The sequence below is a fragment of the Lineus longissimus genome, chromosome 4, assembly GCF_910592395.1.
Source record: "Lineus longissimus chromosome 4, tnLinLong1.2, whole genome shotgun sequence".
NCBI classification, from domain to species: Eukaryota; Metazoa; Nemertea; class Pilidiophora; order Heteronemertea; family Lineidae; genus Lineus; species Lineus longissimus.
This window is the reverse complement of record NC_088311.1, coordinates 9,709,192-9,728,578: the sequence shown is the minus strand read 5'-3', so window position 1 is coordinate 9,728,578 and position 19,387 is coordinate 9,709,192. Positions and strand designations below refer to the sequence as shown.

Sequence of the window (19,387 nt, the reverse complement as noted above, 5' to 3'; positions counted from 1 at the left end):
AACCTGAGATTTTTCGGAAGATTTTTACTTTGTCCGATCGTTGGCGTTAAGAGACGAAGAATTACCAGTATGAGCAAGTACTTCTGACAGAAAAGAAGCGATGATGACACTTTGGTGTTAACTTGCCAAAGCCTTTGGGAGGTAGCCATTGAAGTCTTTTTCTATTAGGAATCAATTCTAGTAACAACATGGTTCGAATTCATCATGACTTCATCATGTTGCATTACATTTCCACCACAGTTACTGTTACGACTCCAAAGTGCTAGAATTTAGAAGCCTTTTGTCTCCTCTTCTGTACAAAATACTGTTATTTTCAGTAATTGACTGCAGAACGTATACATCTCCAATGAGTAACAGGTTTTCCAAACAAAACTCTCCAATCACCACAAACACACCAGCAATGAGTTTGTTATTTATTATCCAAATAGTTGGGAATTACCTAGTCTATTTCAAGTGACACCAAGTTTTGCCCTGCATACTAAGTCGGGCCGGATACATTTATCATGTGGTATCAGTGAGAGGAATCATCCTCTAATGGTGGTTTGATAAGAGTCCCAGAGGGGGTGATCCAATCTTGGCTGAGAGGCAGCAGCTTGCTAGGATTTCTGAATGTTAAAGTCAAGATTGCACATCTGAGTGAGATAAACTAACGATTTTTCTGTTTGTACCACTGTTGTCCCTTTTCTTTAACCATTCTTTTGGTCAGAGGTGGTTTTCGCCCATAGTCCTTACTGCATGCTTGGCATCACACCGTGATGCGGCACTACAGGGTGGTGGCATCTCGTTCGTTGGCATCTCGGCCGCATGGTTGCAATTAAGTTGGTGTGTGATAAATCTGAGGCTCTTCGGTGGGCTTGGCCCCGAACTGTTCCAATGAGTTCCACGAATGTAAACGGGGACCACCCTAGCTCCGGCCGTATATACCCCCTTTTAAGTACTGAAACATTTTGTGATAAACTGAGTCGGATTTTGAAAATCTGTAAAGTTCCAAATGCCCAAATAACAGGTCCCTATTCTTCTTAGGTATAATATCGGTGCTTGTTTTTGAATCTCTGGTTTATATGTTATTATGATAATAGGAAGTTGCCTTGTTTAAGATGAACAATATCAGAGAGAAAGTATATATGATACACACCACTCTGTTGTAGACTTTTGTAGAGGCTAGGTTTCGACTCTAGTAAGACACGGTTAGAGTCGAAAGCTAGTCTCAACAACATTCTATGTTGATCTATACTTATTTTTCTGATACATGTATATGTTATTACATTTTCTGGAATCTCCAGCATATGATGTGAGCTTTTCACAAAAACTAAGCCACTGCTGAATGTGCTATTTGCGTTAGAGCAATGTTATACACACGATGAAAAACAGAGAAATACTGGTGAAACTCCTGATGTTATATCATCATCTCTTCATGACTGTGATACTTTAGTAAAAATAGAAAAATTTAACAGGGTGCTTAGACCGTAACTCATTACCTAAAAGCATTTTCAATAGGTCAAAATATAAGTATCGTATGGAAGAACTTTATGTAAAGGAATAGCAAATGTCAACTCCATATTCTAGAGAATTGAAAAGCCAAAAGATTATCTCCTATTGTAAGAACGATCCCTTGCTGGATGTTTTATTCAATCACACTCAAAGAAATAAAGAAAGGTTCTGAAACACCTCAAATGGTTTTTCGTCCAACACAAATGTGCAACCCGCGGAGGTTTTCCAGTGAAGTGAAAAACCTTAAAGGATTTCAAAAACTCGTGAACCTTTATTTCTGAGAGAATATCTACAGCTGAGGTGACCGGTGTGGGATTCCTGGATAAGAACAATCCCGAATCCACAATTCAAGAAGTTCAAATATCCTTGACTAAAAGGTTCATTAAGTTATCAAATGAAACATGTATCTTTAACATATTTACGAGTGCTTACTGTGTTGTAAATTGCTGCGTAGATAAAGGTCATCTCATCAAAATGGCTTGATGCCATGCGAGATGAATCCTTTTTTCCCTTTGGGTAGCCGGTCGGCCATATTCCTGCAAAAAAATCGTATTTTTTAAACAAATGAAATGTTGATGTCAGACAACAGTTTATTTCGAGACGGGATGGGTTCAGAGAGAAGTGAATAATTTCATCTATAAAGCAGTTTTGAGAATTCCTTATCTTTTTGATCCCTGCGCTGCCAATAAAAGTGCCAATGATATTTTCTAACACATGTTTATATCTGATAACAAAACCTGTTCAAAATCTTTGGTGATGTTGCTTTTATTTTTACTTCGTCTAAGTATCTAGCATATTTCTTCTACCTTTATATTTCACAACAACATGGAGACCCTGACTGCCCCAAGCATATCATTCATCTCATTAGAGCTCAATCAAGGCAGTGTGAGATCCCTATGCTAAGTTACCGTTGGCCATACAGTAATTTGGCTGTAACCAACCATAGCGTGGAAGTCATTGAGAAATAATTGAGATACATTGGCCTTGGTGGTGGAAAATGAATAACTATGGCATCGACGTATTAGGCTGTAACACTTTGCAAGGAGAGGCAGCCCGAGTTGATACTGCAATGCATGCATGGCTGACAGGCATATGGTGTCATTCACACATTTTCAAGGGGTGCCTTATTAAGGTCTTTTCAGTTGTGGTAGTCACGGGAGGAACATTTCAAATAAAAAAAGACAACAAAACATCAGTTCATCCTGTCCCTTCACATATGTAATGTTCATCCCTTTGGACTTGTTACTGTTAACGTGATTTCTTTGCTCTTACTTTCTTTACAGTGAAACCAAATTCCAGTGTGTTCGAATATTACAACGGAATGATGACATTGCTGAATTCCACCGGGGTAAGTCAACACTTAGCTGGTGCTAAAAGAAGTAAAAAAAAGTAAAAAAGACATTAACATTTTCTTTTGTAAAATCAACTCAAATGCTTCCAATTTAACCAATTTGCCAAACAAATTTGTTTTTGATTTGCCCTTTTTTTCTTGTCATAATAGCTTCTAACAGGAGCCAAACTCTGTTGCTTGCATCAGAAGGCCCATTGCAAGTAAATCCTGTAATCTCTTTACCATAGGATTAATCACCTTCTTGGCGCGATCTTCATCTCATGGTGCGTCATTATGTTATCCTCCTCATCTGTCTTCCTTAACAGTTAATGATGGTTACAAGTTGTCCCTAATGTCTTTTGCAGTTGGCTGCTTTGGCATTCCATAGTTCACTGTATCTTTGAACATTTCAAGTTCAGAGGTTCAGTCATCCCTAGATCTGCTCTGGGTCAACACCATAAGAAAAAAATGAGACACAAAATAGCTATGTAATTTTGAATATCAATCATTTTCAGTAGTGGTTTCTATCATGTTCATATACTCTTATTAAAATGTATACAGAAAATTTAAAAGCTCAGAATTGTTAGTATGTTGTTAATCATGCTAATTATGTTAATGAATGTGTTCCAAATAGTCGAGTTTGCAGCCTGCAGCCTGCAGCCTGCAGCCATATAATTCTTATATCATTCTTAATAACGAACTCTCTGTTTTCCGATCTTTACTTATACTTATACATAGTTTAAAAATATATATCCAATCATGTGATTTCTCCTCTCTAGGGGCATTGACTTGTTTTTTTCAGTGCTTTTTGATCAAATAGAACCATTAAAAGGCAATTAAATCAAGTCTTTTTTATCATATAAGTCAATGTCAACAAGAGCATTTATCAATCGATATACATATTATAATATGGCCTTAATTTCGATACATGTGTCACGAATAACAAAAGGTAAAAGATACTCCAAAACTTATCTCTTTTTAAACTAACAGTTTTTTATTTATAACAGTAGAGGCTTCTAGAATATTGTTATAGAAAAGTAAACGAAGGCTATAGAGGCGATTTAAAACTAAAAACATGCATTTCGTTTTTTGTATTGTTGTAAATTTCATTTTTTCATATTTAACCATGGCTGTGAAATTGCTATCCGTAAGGTATTCTAAATGGATGAAAGACAGGTGACCCTGATTTAAATACCCAACCGCGGCAGACTTAAGAGGTCAGTTTTTTCTACGGTATGGGCATCTTGAATTCGATGTTGGAGGTTTACTGGCCACGGATATTGAAAGCTAAACTGATCTCCATTGATTCATACTGTCATGAGATTGGTGATAAAAGCTCGAGTTCATTAATGCAAAACTGACCTCTTAAGTCCGCGAGTATATTCCCTACCAACCTATGGTGTCTATTGTCGATTTGGACCATGATCAATTGGATTGGCGAAGATATTGGTCAAGTATGATTTCACTCCTTCAAAGGCTTACTTCTTTTGTTATCTAAATCAATTAAAAGGTAGATACCTTGCAGTAATACAGAAAATACAGAAAAGTACTGAGTTCAGCAGATATCTACAGCTTGTGCTCGATTCAGGTCACGTTCCTTTCGCATTCGATGATGAAATATTCTATGGCCAAATGTAGGAACTTCAATCTGACGTCTTACATGTACATGTACATGTACATATGCGCAGATCCCACACGTAAAAGAGTTATGATATGTCGAGTGGAAATGCAGGTGATGTCGCCACGACCAGTCACCAGCTCCCAGATGATGTGTCATATCTACTAGATTAGCTTCTATCATCTTGGGATGCCAGAGCTTTTCACAATTAGCACTGGCGATTGGCTCTGGCAATGCAGCTGCTCGTGTCGTCTCTTCGATGTAGAGATAAGCTTGGATTGAGAAGTCCTTTGCGTGGTCTCTGTGATAGCATTTTATTTCTGTGCTCGAAATTGACACAAGGTGTGCCAACGTAGGTCAAAGCTGCAGGACAAAGTATAAGAAAGGGATCATGTTATCAACCCCGTAAAATTTTAGAACTTGCTGTTCAATGATTAAAAAAACAACAAAACATCTTGTGAAAGTTTTAAACTTTTCAAATGGCAGGAGGCCAAAGATAGGGCCTACGACTTCCATGCAAAGCAACGGTCTAACCATTGACCCCTTAAAGAGGCTAAATTGTCATCTCTTATCCATTAGATCATGACTAAGATCACTCGATCTCAGAACTTCAGATTATCAACAAAAAAACAAACAATTCTGCACGATCCCTAAGTATAATGGTCAGCAACGGCCTGGAATACGGCAAAGATCGATGGTAAGGATATTTGTGATAATGTAAAGTTCTATAAAAGTCTTCAAATAATCGTCCCTTCACAGTCAGAATCTAATTTAAATTCAGTGGGAAAATTATAACCTTAAATGGAAGGCTAATCCGAGCCATTTGCACCATACTCCATTTGAGTTGTTATAACACTGTTGAAATGATTGCTCAGATCCTGCTGATAGAATAATTAAGGATCACAGTATACCCTTAATTATGTCTGCCAGACTCAAAATTAATTCAATTGAATGAAGAAAATTGTATGTCATTAAAATCAAGTTAAATTACCTTCCGTCGGAGAAGGTAACCTGCCTGTTGTTGCTGTTTCATTGAGACCATGATAATTTTGAAATCGTTCATTGGACTTGTAGAGACGTGTAAGAATCACAGCTTGTGAATTAAAGAGCATATTAATTACAAAATTATATTTTTCATGGATAGACTTGGCACCGTATTCTTAAACAATAATTCCATCACAATAACTTGTGACCCAATGTAGACTAGCTTGCAATATTTGTCATCAGGAATTGTCTTGATGAACAATAATGAAACATTTGTGGCTTCTTGCTCTCAAGTATCCCTATTCGTTGATTAGTGATCGAGCGACTCTCATAGAAGTCTTATAACTTTGTCTTATAGCCTTGTTTTCCCATGCACCCGACTGTAATTAAAGGCTTCTTATATCAAAGTGTTACCAAGGGTTTCCTTTAATCATTGTTGTTCGCCCTAGGAGCATGTCTGAGATAAGTCCTTAGTCTTTTTGGAATAATTTGCTGGCAAAATCTCTCCAACACAATCCATGCTTGATAAAAAAAACCATCTTAAAGTGATACTATGATGTGATTTACAACTTGGCGAAAATACGTCCGTCTTTAATTGTTGATCACAAATGTAAAGCTCAAATTTTCCATTTTTTAAATTATATTTATTATAAAATCGCTGAATGTAAACCACCGCGACCGCGAAAATGTTCACGTTGTGACGTCATCAACGAAAACGACATCGAAGCGAGCCGTCCGGGCGGGATTAAACCATCAATTTCTAGAAAATGTGCATTTCGATTCGAAAACCTTACCGATTTATGAGAAAGTGACGTAGTCATTTGTCAAAAACAGCTAAAACATTATATGGTGAAATTTGACACGAGTTACCCTTTAACAAGAGAAAGCAATTCATTTTCCTCGTTTCCAATACAAGTATTCAGCACTTTTGCCGCAGAGACAGAAACACAACAACGACAATGATGTACTGAAATCTTCAGCTATTCGAAGCGTGGACATCGTTGTCGTCCCTAGCAATGAGTGGTTAATATCTTAATCCCCTAAGGCCAACTACGGTGAGTTAATTCCAGCAATTGTGGACAATCACTGCTTCATTTTTTCTCTGACCACGTGAGGCTAACAAGCGGCTTACTCAAGTGTAAAGTTACACACTCCCTGATGAGGCTGTAAAAATGACCATAATTATTATTGTGAATCATCCAAGCTAGGTTATTGTTTGAACAGAGTGACCAAGATGATTGCCATATTTCAATAATGTCATCAAAAATGGATGACTGCACCTGGCTTCTCTGAAGTGTCTAATGGCACATGATCACCAGGGAGTGTATGTCATGATCTTTCGCCTTATCACTTCAAAGACCGGGTATACCGGTTTAAAAAGTTGGTTTCGAAAATTGAAATTGAGATTTTCCAATTATGTAAATACATGAACGCGTTGAATATCAATTTTACTAATGCTGTTGTTTGGACTGGTATCGTAACACTATAACTGCCTATTTCTATCGAACTGGCATACTTAGTAACTGCACTACGGGGATTCTAATTACCTGCAGGACACAGCTAAACAATGTAAACAAAGAAACAACAATTTCAAAAGTGAAAAATGAAGTTTACCTGATGGTTTCGGACATCAGACCTGGTGCAAGCTGATAAAAGTAATGTTATTCGCACAAGGTAATTTGTAATATCATTTCAAATATTGTATGACTAAGTCTCATTTACTTTGACTCCTTTCCCGAGAGACCACGCACGAATAGTGACAAATAAGTAATTGCAGCTAATTCAGATTCGTGACATCTTCAATTCTAATATAACACGTGTCATCTCAAAATATTTGATTCTTTGATTAAGTCTGATACAGCTAACACCCATATGACCAATCGACTTCACGAGTTCTAACTCTGTCTCTCACCATTTTCCCAATATTTTTCCATATTCTAGTCAGATCCAACGACATGTAATCTTGCAGGATGACTATGTTGATACAATTCACATCAAGCAGTATACTTAGTCATCAAGTCTAAGTATTTGATATGTTGCATTATTTGATTATTTTTAACAAGGTCATGCAACTTAGCTAAACTTAACTCGATTTTATTACGAGTAAGGCCCTACATGTAGTTGACGGAATTCCGTATCACCTCTAAATATTCGATATTTGGTGTAATTTGATATGTAATCTCTTGTCCTTGAATTAATAAGCATCCAATTTAGACATTTCTTGTAATCATGCAATATCATTTTGAGCCAGGCCAAGGAACTAAGCCAAGGGAACAGTCCTTGATGATATGGAAATCTAAATTTCTATTCGATGCTATTACTGACTAGGCTCTGAACATGTAATATAAGATACAAGATACAAGATTTCGGATTCTGAATTTCATATGAGTCTTCTGGGCTTTCGTAAGATATGATTGTTTAAAATAAGACACAAGATATTGTTAAACTGTCTCGTTTTCTATGTGAATCATCAATACTCTGACTGTCACTTTCTCGTGAAATGGAAATATGTTGGTAGCATGTTAAATGGTAGCCAAGGCCTTTAGCCATCGTCTGCAAACCTGTGGATCATCCATGTAAAAGAAAGTAACGACAAACAAGTCTAAAACAGAAAAAAACCCAGCCTCTGACCATTATGCTAGACATAAACGACTAGGTCTAGGGGCTAAATATCCATTTGGTCCATTAAACATTAATTAATCTATCTTTGGTGTAGTCGTTTGTTGTGCAGGAATGTTTCCTAAGTCTAGCAAATGCTTTTACGTCAATTTTGTACAGAAAGGCCTCCTGTAAACGTACATGGAGTTTTAGATAAAAGCATTTGCTAGTCTTTATTCATATCACCATGCCTTTTCTGTTTGTATGATAAAACTTTATTTCGAAGGGGCCGGCACAACTAAGATGATTGTGATTCGATGCCTTTGTGTTATGCCTTATCTGATCTAATCCGTGAAGTCACACAAACTTTTGGACCAAAATCCTAGTAGAACTTCTCGTAAAATTATAACTGTTGTTACTGAAAGTTTTCTTGTTGAGGGTAATTTTTTTTTAACGGAACATTTATTGGGTCAATGGTTAGTACATGTATCTTCAGTACAATAGAAATGTTGTTGGCATAAACTGTTAGAAATAAAGCTTTTTTTCGTCCAACACGAATATGTATTCGTTTAGATTTTTTAGCTAAATGATAAACATAAAACCTTAAAGCTTTTTTAGAATCTGTAAAACAAAAGTAGTGTATTTTCAAGTTCGAGTTTGCAGAAAACCTCTGAGGGGTGGATAATTTTTTTCTTACAAATTTCAAACACCTCTATTTCTCAAAGGTTCTAAGAGTTGACTGACCTTAGGGGCATACTCAGTACCAGCCAATCCGTGGGATATGAGAAAGAGAAACATTAAAACTATATCTTTTTTCTAATGATAAAGCATTATCTAGTCCGGCAAAAACTTCTTCCGTCTAAGTACAAAAAATAAACCTTTTGAAACAACAAAAGATACCAGCTAAATATGATACTCTTGAAACAAAGCAAAGGTGAAACCATTCATATCTATCAGATATTACAGGACTTTCTTCAGAAAAAATCCTTTTTTTGGATAACCAATGAATACCGTTGGCTTTTTTTCCTCTCATTTCTGATTGATATAGCTTTATTGCCGCTGGCATTGCACCACGAACTCCGGGCAGAGACCAAGATTATACTGGTAATTATGGAATGGTGTAATTACCGCCAAGTCTCTGAGTTACCCGACTAGGCAATTTGCCATAATCAAGATAATCATCCTACACTGTACCAACTTAATCTGTTAGCCTGACTGATTGACATTTGGAAGAGAAGAAATGAGCCATATTGCTTTCAGCTCTAACCACGACGTCATCACACCTTAGCTTACTCTTTCTTAAGATTGAAAAAAACCCACAAACCTGGAAACTTCCATGATGCTTTGAAGGCATTTGGTTGATTCGTCAAAAATGGGTCCATTTATTGAATTACTGCAGTCTAAAAATCCTAAATGAGTATGATCAAAAGTTTTAAAGGTGATTATTTTCAGATTTAAAATTTAAGGGTTAAGATGTTGTTTATAGTTTGCTCCGGGCATACTGGTGCAAAGTACATTCCTGTTCTTTGATTACATAATCAGGTGTGGTTGTAAAAAACGAACAAAAAAGAGCTCAGCTCATGGTGATCCCATTACAACGCAAACACATGTTCCTCTTTGGTCATTATTATAGCCACTCTAACTACCATATTGCGTGCAGTTCAAGATTGGAATCCACGAAGACACGCTCCAGCCTCTAGTGGACTTGTTATCCTCATTACTGTTAGTGTAATTGGCCACCAAATTGCAAGAGGCGGCGACGAAACTGTCACTGTACATGACAATGGCTTCATCAGCGAAAGAACGTCAACGGTGCGCTTGTGGCACTTTTTTGCCCCAGTGACTTATCAGCCATGTCGGACGTCTTTCCAACTGACAGTTTTTGGACCAGTGTTCGTGTTGTTTGGATTCAAAAAGGTAAAGTTGCTGCACTGAACTGTTCATTATAACCACCCTGGTTATAAAAGCTACCCCAGCTGCCGAGAGAAACTCGAAAAGAGGGTTTGCCAAATTCAAGAAAAGAACAGAAAACAGTGATTTTATGTATTGAGTTGAAATTTACCAGGTTTCGTCTGGTTGAGACCTTTATCCCAGTACACAGCGAGTGATATTCTGAAGTAAAGAATATCATAATTTTTTCCTATGATTGATCTGGAGAACACACAAAATGTTCACAAATAACTTGGCTACATTTTTATGGTGATCTGGTGATCTGGTGATCTGTGTTCATTACACCTAGTTGTTGGTCATCATGCTTTTAACAGATGGAACATACTTTCCTTTCGACGAAACCCATGAAATGTCTGTTTTCATAAATTTGGCAAACCCACTTGCCGAGCTCCCTCGGCGAGATGACATCCATCCCCCTATTCAACTCGGGATGAAGTCACACTGCTGGTATTGCAAATAAGCACAAATATAAAATAGCTGAAAATTATGCCAAAAATCGGAAGACAAACGGAAGTGAGAATGGGAGCAGTTCACTGCTAACTCTCCATACATTGCATTCAAAACAGAAAATTTATACATATTTGCATGACAATACATCAAAATCCAGGAAACCTTACTCTGTATCATTACTGTGAAAATGGCCCGGACAATGGCTCAGACGGTATCAGATTAGAATCTATTCCGATGTCATGTCACATCTTACCCTCCAGCATGAATGAATACACCGGAGATGTTTGGGTGTGCCATGCTGTGAGGGACTGATATTCTTTCTTCGCCGCGTGTCAGCATCCTCGCAAGGTGTTTGCAGTCAAAACACCTCGAAAATTGATAATTACCTCCTGTCACCGGTGGTCAGTCCTGTTGGTCACTGTAGAGAAAAAAGTTAATTGCATTTCTACTCGAAGTGACCACATAAACAGTTTAGCAACTTTTCATTATGTTTTTCCAGGTTTAGCACGCTGACCTTCACCTGGGGCTTCATAAACAATTAATTAACCATGGATGTGATGGGCATATCTGACCCAAGGGAACCAGCTCGGAGAAGAACGAGGCATGGAATAGCGAACATTGTTAAAGGTGCATGTGCCTGACGAATGCGCCATTAAAGTATATTACATTACGTTCTGCTCCATTACCATTAATACAGACCAACTTTGTGGTAAAAATCATTTTGTCAATCGAACAATGTTTTTTCTTTAAAACAATTACAATCAACATCGATTTTACAGTGCAATAACCGTTACCTGACAAACACGTACATACTAAAAACTCATCAATCAAAGTAATTTTTTCAAAAATTGTGAAATAGATTCCTTCAACAAAAACTCATTGCACAAACAATAAATTGTCGATGAATACATTCAGTTTTAGACTCAGACGTTTCTTGAACATAATTAAGAGCAGATCAAAATCATGCTTTAATTAGGGGTGAACTCTATTTCAAACCATTTCATGAAAAAAACAGGATCCTGATAAAAATTGCAATTTTAGAATGTTTTCATTGAGAGATTGCCATATTGTTTACTTGCAATTATCTGCCTCGATTTCATTGCAGCCTTATCAGTTGTTGATACTGGGTGATAGATAAAAGTACTCATTAACTGCAGATATTATCTAAGGTGAAATGCAATAGTCGTATTAATGTATGTTATTCTAACTCCAAAAATAGTCAGTGATTGCTATTGGATGATCGATAAAGATACATATAATCATTATCTGCAGAATTTATCGAAGAGTCGTATTCGAACTCGAAAAAATATCATTAAGTGTTGGTTAAGATTTGCTTAGCTGGGGGTGATGATCTTCGTTACCAATGCAACTGGCTTGCTAGTGGTATCATCCTCCCCCATGTCCCCCCGTAATCACGGTTAAACCACCCTAATAGATTTCAACAAAAGTTATCTATTGCACTACCTTTGGCTTGGACATGATCAATGAAGTACTTTATTGATTTGAAATAGTCAACCATTTTAATTTGCCATTTCAATAACATCATAATATACCAAGTTATTATGTCCATCGTAGAACAGAATATACAGCGGAGACACATCTCTCATTTTACAGCACCATCGTCTCCGATATGGTAAGAGGTAAAAGCCATCACCACAATTAGTCAGGTGATCATTGCAATAAATCATTCGTTTTCATACATGTCATATAATCTTTTTGATGAGACATTTTGTCCCATGATAGCTACAAAGAGAGTGATCATTTGCTTCTTAGATAAATACATCATCCTCTGGATATATGTTATGACTAGTTGTTCATTATTAAGTCATTTAAGGACAGGGTGTCACATTGTATTTATGCCAAGTTGGGATGCTAGGGTCTCTTGATAGTTTGTTCTGGTATGAACTTTCAAATAAGAAGAGCCGAGCGTCTCTTTGCTGACGCTACCTTGGAAGAAATCGCCATGAAAGGATTATTACATAGTTATTCTCATGCTCAAGCAAATCATTTAACATGTTTCGTAGACTCAGCGTAAGGCTGAAAAATTCTCGATGGCCCGGTGTGACAGCGGATATAGTCCCCCTGGAGTCATAGTCCGGTAGCATTGTATTTGACCAATTAAGCAGCATGATCTATTGTACCGCTAACCCTAACCAAAACATTTAGCAATGCGGGCTATTGTTACACGGACTATCAGCCCTAGGACTACTATCCCCGCCACACCGGTCGTAGGCCGATCAAACCATCGGCCGCCCATCACCGTGCATTATACTCTACTCTCATGTCCAGCGCAGCTTACTCAACGTGTAACACCTCGGTTGACCTGGACAAAAAATCTTGTCTTGCCCCTGGTAATACAAATGAAGAGTTGAAGAGTGGATTTCGATATAATATGTCAACTGAAATTTTATTCTATTTAGCCGGACACTTTTGCTGCTTGTTTGGCTGGATACAGCAACAGAAAAAACAACAACTTTTAACTGACTCTAATAGAAAACCCACATTAAATCTGGTATCAGTATTCTTCTTATTAACACACAACACATTCTAGGGTTAAGAAATTCTACGTGTTACGTGCAGACGTTCTGAAGATGAAATTGGCGGCATTATGCAAAATCAACCAACGTGTCAATTCATTCGATGAATCACCATGACTCGAGGTCAAAATCAAACATCGAGATAACGAAGTGAGGAGAAAATTTACGGTGAGAATTATATTTGCATTCATATCTCAGTCAAATTTGAGATTTATGAAAGATGTACACAACGTGAGCAAAGTGACAAAATATTTCGAGAAATTGAATTGGTATTTAATAGATGACCTCACTTAATCATGTCAAATCTCCGAGTCATGTTAAACTTTTGTTTCTTATTTCTATCGATACTTTTTTGAGGAGAGCCTGCCATTATGATTTTGATATTGACGGATGACCGTCCAGTCAGAGAAATATTAACATAATTTTAATGACACCAATCGTTTTTCATGCGATTTTTAATCAATCATTCATCCAAATGAATGGTCCATCATTGTAAACAAATTGTCCCATATGACTGGCTCGATTATTTGACAACACTTTACATACTTTAGGTAACAACTTTCTCAACCCTCCTTACTGCACAATACGTTCTAAATGGTAGGCTGTTACATACTTATCTAATAATTTCCTCTAATTGGAGAATAGAACTTTAATCATATCTGTACCTTCAGAAATTTATTTATCAGGAAGGAAACATTATTGATTGTTGTGATATGAATAATTGAATAAATATCGAGAGAAGATTATGCATTACGTGGAGATGGGGTAGAAATACACGTACGGCCTTGTACTCCACTGTGATCAGCTTTTGAAATATACATATATTGGTTGATATTGAGTGACGAAAGAAAATATAAGCAGGGCAAATTTGAAGCGTTTATACACTCTCAACCACAATGCTTTCATATAAATATGAGATACAAATGAAAGCACCTGATAGATATGTATATATATTTCAATGATTATAAATTATAAATGATTGCCTAACCTTGTCGAGTTATTGTTTTGACCAACAGACACCTTAAATCAAGTGTTGATTTTTTACTCCATATTTGTTGTGAATATTACTCCTTCAATCAGATGGCTTCTGAACCGGTCTTCTGACCCAAGCACGCAGTACCAATAGTCCTTAACCCATCCGTCGCTTGAGACTTCACTGAGGACCGATGTGAAGCTATTCCACTCAGTAATCTAATAGCACTTGTCGGTGGCCGTGTCCACATCACAGAGACAGGGGAACTATCAATCACTGATCATTGTCATAGCTTGGTCCCCCGGGGATCTGAGTCAGGGGATGAACCTCGAACCTCCCATATTGGCTTCCTGTCAACACTAATAAAGGAAATTTTCTACAATCAATAAATAAACAAATAGTGCGACAACAAGTCTCTTCAAAAGGTTTGTCAACATTGATGACTGGAATTCAATGCTAATTCGTCACACTGTCAATTTTTATCAATTTACAATTCCAAAATATTTCTTTTTGGTTTTGGTGTGCGCTGAGTTGCATTTTGTTGTATGAATCACGGAAAAGTCATAGGTGACATTGGTCTGTAACGTATCTCTTCAGGTGGCGTCCATGAAAAGAGATACTGCGGATTCTCAGGCATGTAAATGTTGATAAGTATATACATCAATGAAGGCTTCTTGGACAAGTTGAACAATAGCTTTAGCAGTTGACATATCTGCATGAAATGGACCATCCTATGGTCAGTGGTATGGCCGGGCACGATCTCGAGATAGAAACCATGAAGATGAATGAGCCAGAAAATGTTCCATCAGGGCTCGATATGCATCATTCAAGTTTCCTTATGGTCATGTTTACTTTCCCAGCCTTTCCCACCTTTTAAGGTTTCTTTCATCTTGCCTGTGTGGTCAGCATCATCGGTATGCCTCCAGTGTATCTTCTTTCATGTTGGTACGAAGTTGTGGTCAGAATAATTAGTATTCTATCTCATGCTATCTTGTTAATTACGGGCAGAAAGACCACAGGTTTAACCATTAGTATCAAACTGGTTCATATTTCAATGATGAATTCCGGGGAGTCTTAAATTCTTTGCTCAATTCTGATCACAGCGCACGAAACGATCGTCAAGTGGCGACATTAAGAATGTTTTACCATATCAATATACTAAACTATTTCAGGATTGGATACCTAACATGCCAAGCCAGATATCTGTTTCTGCACCTTAAAATATGACGTCCGTTCACTTATATCATCTTGACCTGATCCATCTATGGTCTTACTAGATGAAAGTCCAGCACGCAACTAGCACTTTGTTCTAATTAGCTACTGCCAGAACAGTGCTTCAGGCTCCTCATTTGTCGGGCATCACATGTGCAGTCGTAGGATGAGAAAGATTCATCAACGCTGGCACAAGTCTCCCCAAGCTTACATTTCTCTCTTGATGTGCGATAAATGCATTACGGCCTTAGCCACATAACAAAAGACAACGCCTTCACTCGCCAGAAATCTAATTAGAAACTTTCTCATCTAAAAACTTGCTCATTACGTCCGTCGGCATGCTACATTAACTTGTTGGTGTTGTTCAACCTGTCAGGTATGAAATGGTACCACTACTTGTGAGAGAGGGCATCCATATAGATACTGTTCATGTAATTATACTGTTCATTATATTACAGTGCTTGCACCTTACATCTCTTGAACACAGAAACATAAACTGAAACGGAGTTGATTGAACCTGATTTGAGTTAATTTATCATTCATGATGAGGGATTTAGGCCCATCTCTTGGGTTACACATTAAAACGTCATGAACTTCAAGGATTAATGACCTTTTGCATGTATTTAACTGGTAACTGATATTCGGTAGACAGTATGATGTGGAATATATGCGTTAATACGTGAACGTTCATGCATCTATCTTTTGTATTTGTTTTGCTTTTATATATAAAAAATGAAACCACACGTCAAAATTCGTTAAGTTCCATTTTCATGAAAACTGGCCATTGACCGTGGTGCAATGTTCAGAAACCTGAATCTGGCTGAAAAAAAAAATATGCAAGGAAAATAATTCTATTGCTGAAGGAATTCCATCTTCATTAACTTGGGCATAATAACTAGTGAATACTTTGTTCAACTCAGTTTGTTTCTTAACGCAAGAGCTATAAATTACTCCACATTGCATGGCTACAAAGATACGAATTCAAAATCAACATACTTTGTAACGAGGATTATTCCCTCAGGCAGGATAATTTACTGTAGAGTAAATCATATCGCCCAAGGTTATTAGAATTTAAGCTTCTTTTGCAACAGTCATCATTTGTTTTATTGTTAATCACACAAGAGCTAAAAATCCTACGCTAAACTATAACCCCGTTAGCGAAGCTGCTCATGCAGTATTATGTACTTATTCTGTTGACATTAAAGCTCATTGAGGCACAAAATAATCCACTATTGTTCTCTTAATTATTTAGCAACAGTCGTAGCGAGAACGTAGCATTTTTTCACTGTCTAGCAGGCTTCATTTATAGCTTCATTTATTGACTTTGATACTGAACGCTGCATATGCGCTCAAACGTACTGTTTGATTAAGTTGAGGCAAATACCCATCTACAGGACTATTCAAAGTTAACTGATATTTATTCTGACTTTGTAGTTTGTATTTCTGTTCTTTTTTCGGACGTAAGTTGTTCCCAGGTACATCTAGCTCAGCATATCTTTTTTTTACAAAGAGTGATTTATTCTGTGAAGGATATAAGTACATTTACAATATATACGTTGAGTTTGAAGATAAAAGCAGGGCTTAAATCAACGGCGAAGATGGCAAACAGACACGACTGAACAAATTTAACAAGAGTGGGAATACAATGTTTACTAAAGGACAAATGATGATAAATGACAAAACCGCAATTTCAGGTGCATGTGTAGGCCTATAGTGGGGGAAGGGGGAGGGGATGCATCCTGTTAGGATTAACATTTTGAAGAAGCAGATTGATGACAAGAAGAGGTCGGCATTTCTGTTATTGTGCCATTAGACTGGGGAAGCTAGTCTCAAATTCAGGTAAAAATTTTAACGTCTTAAATAGAGATTCTCGGGGATTTCATTATCATGTTTCCGCAATGGTAACGTTAGTGCTTCAACAAAGGCTAAAGCTTGATATCAAAGAAGCGGGTTATCTACCATGTCATATGATATTATATCTTCCTCTGATATAAAATGTCATCGCATTAGGACAATGATAATCGTATTGTCTGGATTCTTTACGTTTCTATTCAATGATATAGTAAAAGATGTTGGATTTTTTTTCAAAATTAGCATTCAAATGCTTCGTGTTGCCCTAACTGTGCTGATGACCGCTTTTGAAAAATGTCCAAGTTTTCTAAAACGTTCCCTAGATACAACTAGTAACTTTTTAAAGGCCACTTTGACCAATGACGATGATAGCAGCAAAAAACCCTTTTTTAAAAAACCATAACACGCCCAAACCATAACACGCCCAATTTTTCTTAAGATGCTCACACTTACTTGCAATAGAATATGTTGCCTGCCTAAAAAGAGCAAGCACCAACAAATAATTTATGACATCATTGTACTGAGAAGCTGCAACAAAGGCAAATTAGTCAACACGAAAGTAATTGTCCCACATTTGATTCATCGCGGCATCAGCCGGCAGTAGATCAGTTGTGTAATCAGATTCCAGTCACAATGCAACAATGAGTTGCAGCACAATTCACCCTTAATTATCAAAAGATGACGAGGTTTGAAATATTTATGATACGAGGAATATTTTTTCCTTGATTATGGACACTCATTATGGACCATGTCGGAATATAATAATTATTTTCGTTGATTACTGTTCCTGCTGATTGTGCATTGGCGGCAAAGAGTACAAAAACATGATGAGGGTAGATTGTTTCCTTTCTGTAGAGATATTAAGAAAGTGATCAGGCTGCAGCTGGTCTTCACTAGAAAGAATATTCTTGGGTAATGCTCATTAAAGGACAAGATTATGAGAAAAGCATGCCCCTAACGCTGTGTGCTAAACAAAAAAAACAACTATCATGTATGTACATTGCATGTCTATACTATACATACATGATCGTTCCTCTTTTTATAGGTGACTCTCGTGATATTTCAAGAAGGGCAAATTTCCACATACATTTTGCCCTTTAAAGGCCTCCATTCGTACAGAAATGTTGAACTGAAATTTCCAATTGTGTCGACACCTATTAAAGTGAGGGAAGGGCATTGTATTTGTTGTAGGAAATACGCTTTAATAGATAGGTACATGTACATCTGAATTCAGATTTCAATGATGCTGCTTTGTGGACTGATATACAATACAAATACTATAAATCCCACGTATCAACGAACTTGAGTGCATCACAACTGCAACAGATGTACCTATATTATTTACCCGAGCCACAAGAAATTTAAATGATAAGGGTTGGGCCAATAACATTGAAGGGACGCTAATAATCCATTCAAACCATAGGATCATCTGTATTGCCCTTTAAAGATACTATTCTAACAATATGAATGCGATACCCGATTAAACGAAAATTATTCCTGTACATGATATTGACTTTGTGTACATTGTACCTGTGCCCCTCACCCCACCCACTTTCAAAATAGACTTAGTCCGAAGGAAAAATACGAAAACATCTTCGTTTTATAGCTCATGGATTCTGCGTTTTATAGTTCTTTTGATGTTAAAATAACATTGAAGGGACGCTAATAATCCATTCAAACTATACTATTCTTACAATATGAATGCGATACCCCATTAAACGAAAATAATTCCTGTACATGATATTGATTTTGTGTACATTGAGCCTATGCCCCAGACCACACCCACCTTCAAAACAGTCTTAGTCCGAAGGAAAAATACGAAAACTTCAGAAAAATTTCATTTTGACTGTACATTCATCGAACCGAAATTTGGTAAGGATGCTGTAATTCATTCGAAGATTGTTGAGCACATCTTCGTTTTATAGCTCTTGGATTCTTCTTCTTTCTCATTAGTTCATGCCCTGAGTAATAAGCAAATCCTGGGCTGCCTGTGGGTACATGTATATCTTGGAAACTTTCCTGGATGCATTTGGTTGAAAAAAGGTGCTAAGATTCTCCCCTGGGGACGAGCCTACCTGCAACATTGTTTTTCATTGATAACTTTTACACACTCATCCTCAAAGCATTCTATGCTAATGAAGTTACCAACTGTCAAAAGCGGTGTGATGATAATTAGTAGAAAAGAAAAGCTAACTCTCATTTAGCATGTAAAAACAATAACTTTTATCTTGGTTATTAATGCAGTGAAAGCCACTGCAGGCATGCTTCGGCATAGCGTGATTCAATTAGTGATCACGGTGTAGCGTTAGTGATCAGAAAGTAGCATTAATGAGATTACTAAACCGCAATTAGTGCAGAAAAGTATAACACTTATCAATAAAAAATGTTGCAAT

The 19,387-nt window shown here is 37.1% G+C and overlaps 1 protein-coding gene across 2 annotated transcripts in view; it reads left to right on the top strand.

Moving 5' to 3' along the window:
- The window catches only part of LOC135486291 (uncharacterized), a 73,974-nt gene that overhangs the window by 37,054 nt on the left and 17,533 nt on the right, over positions 1–19,387 (top strand). For both annotated transcript variants that reach the window (XM_064768978.1, XM_064768980.1), the window contains exon 10: positions 2,775–2,839. In XM_064768978.1, the coding sequence (XP_064625048.1) occupies positions 2,775–2,839 (65 nt within the window). The remainder of the gene's footprint in view (positions 1–2,774; positions 2,840–19,387) is intronic.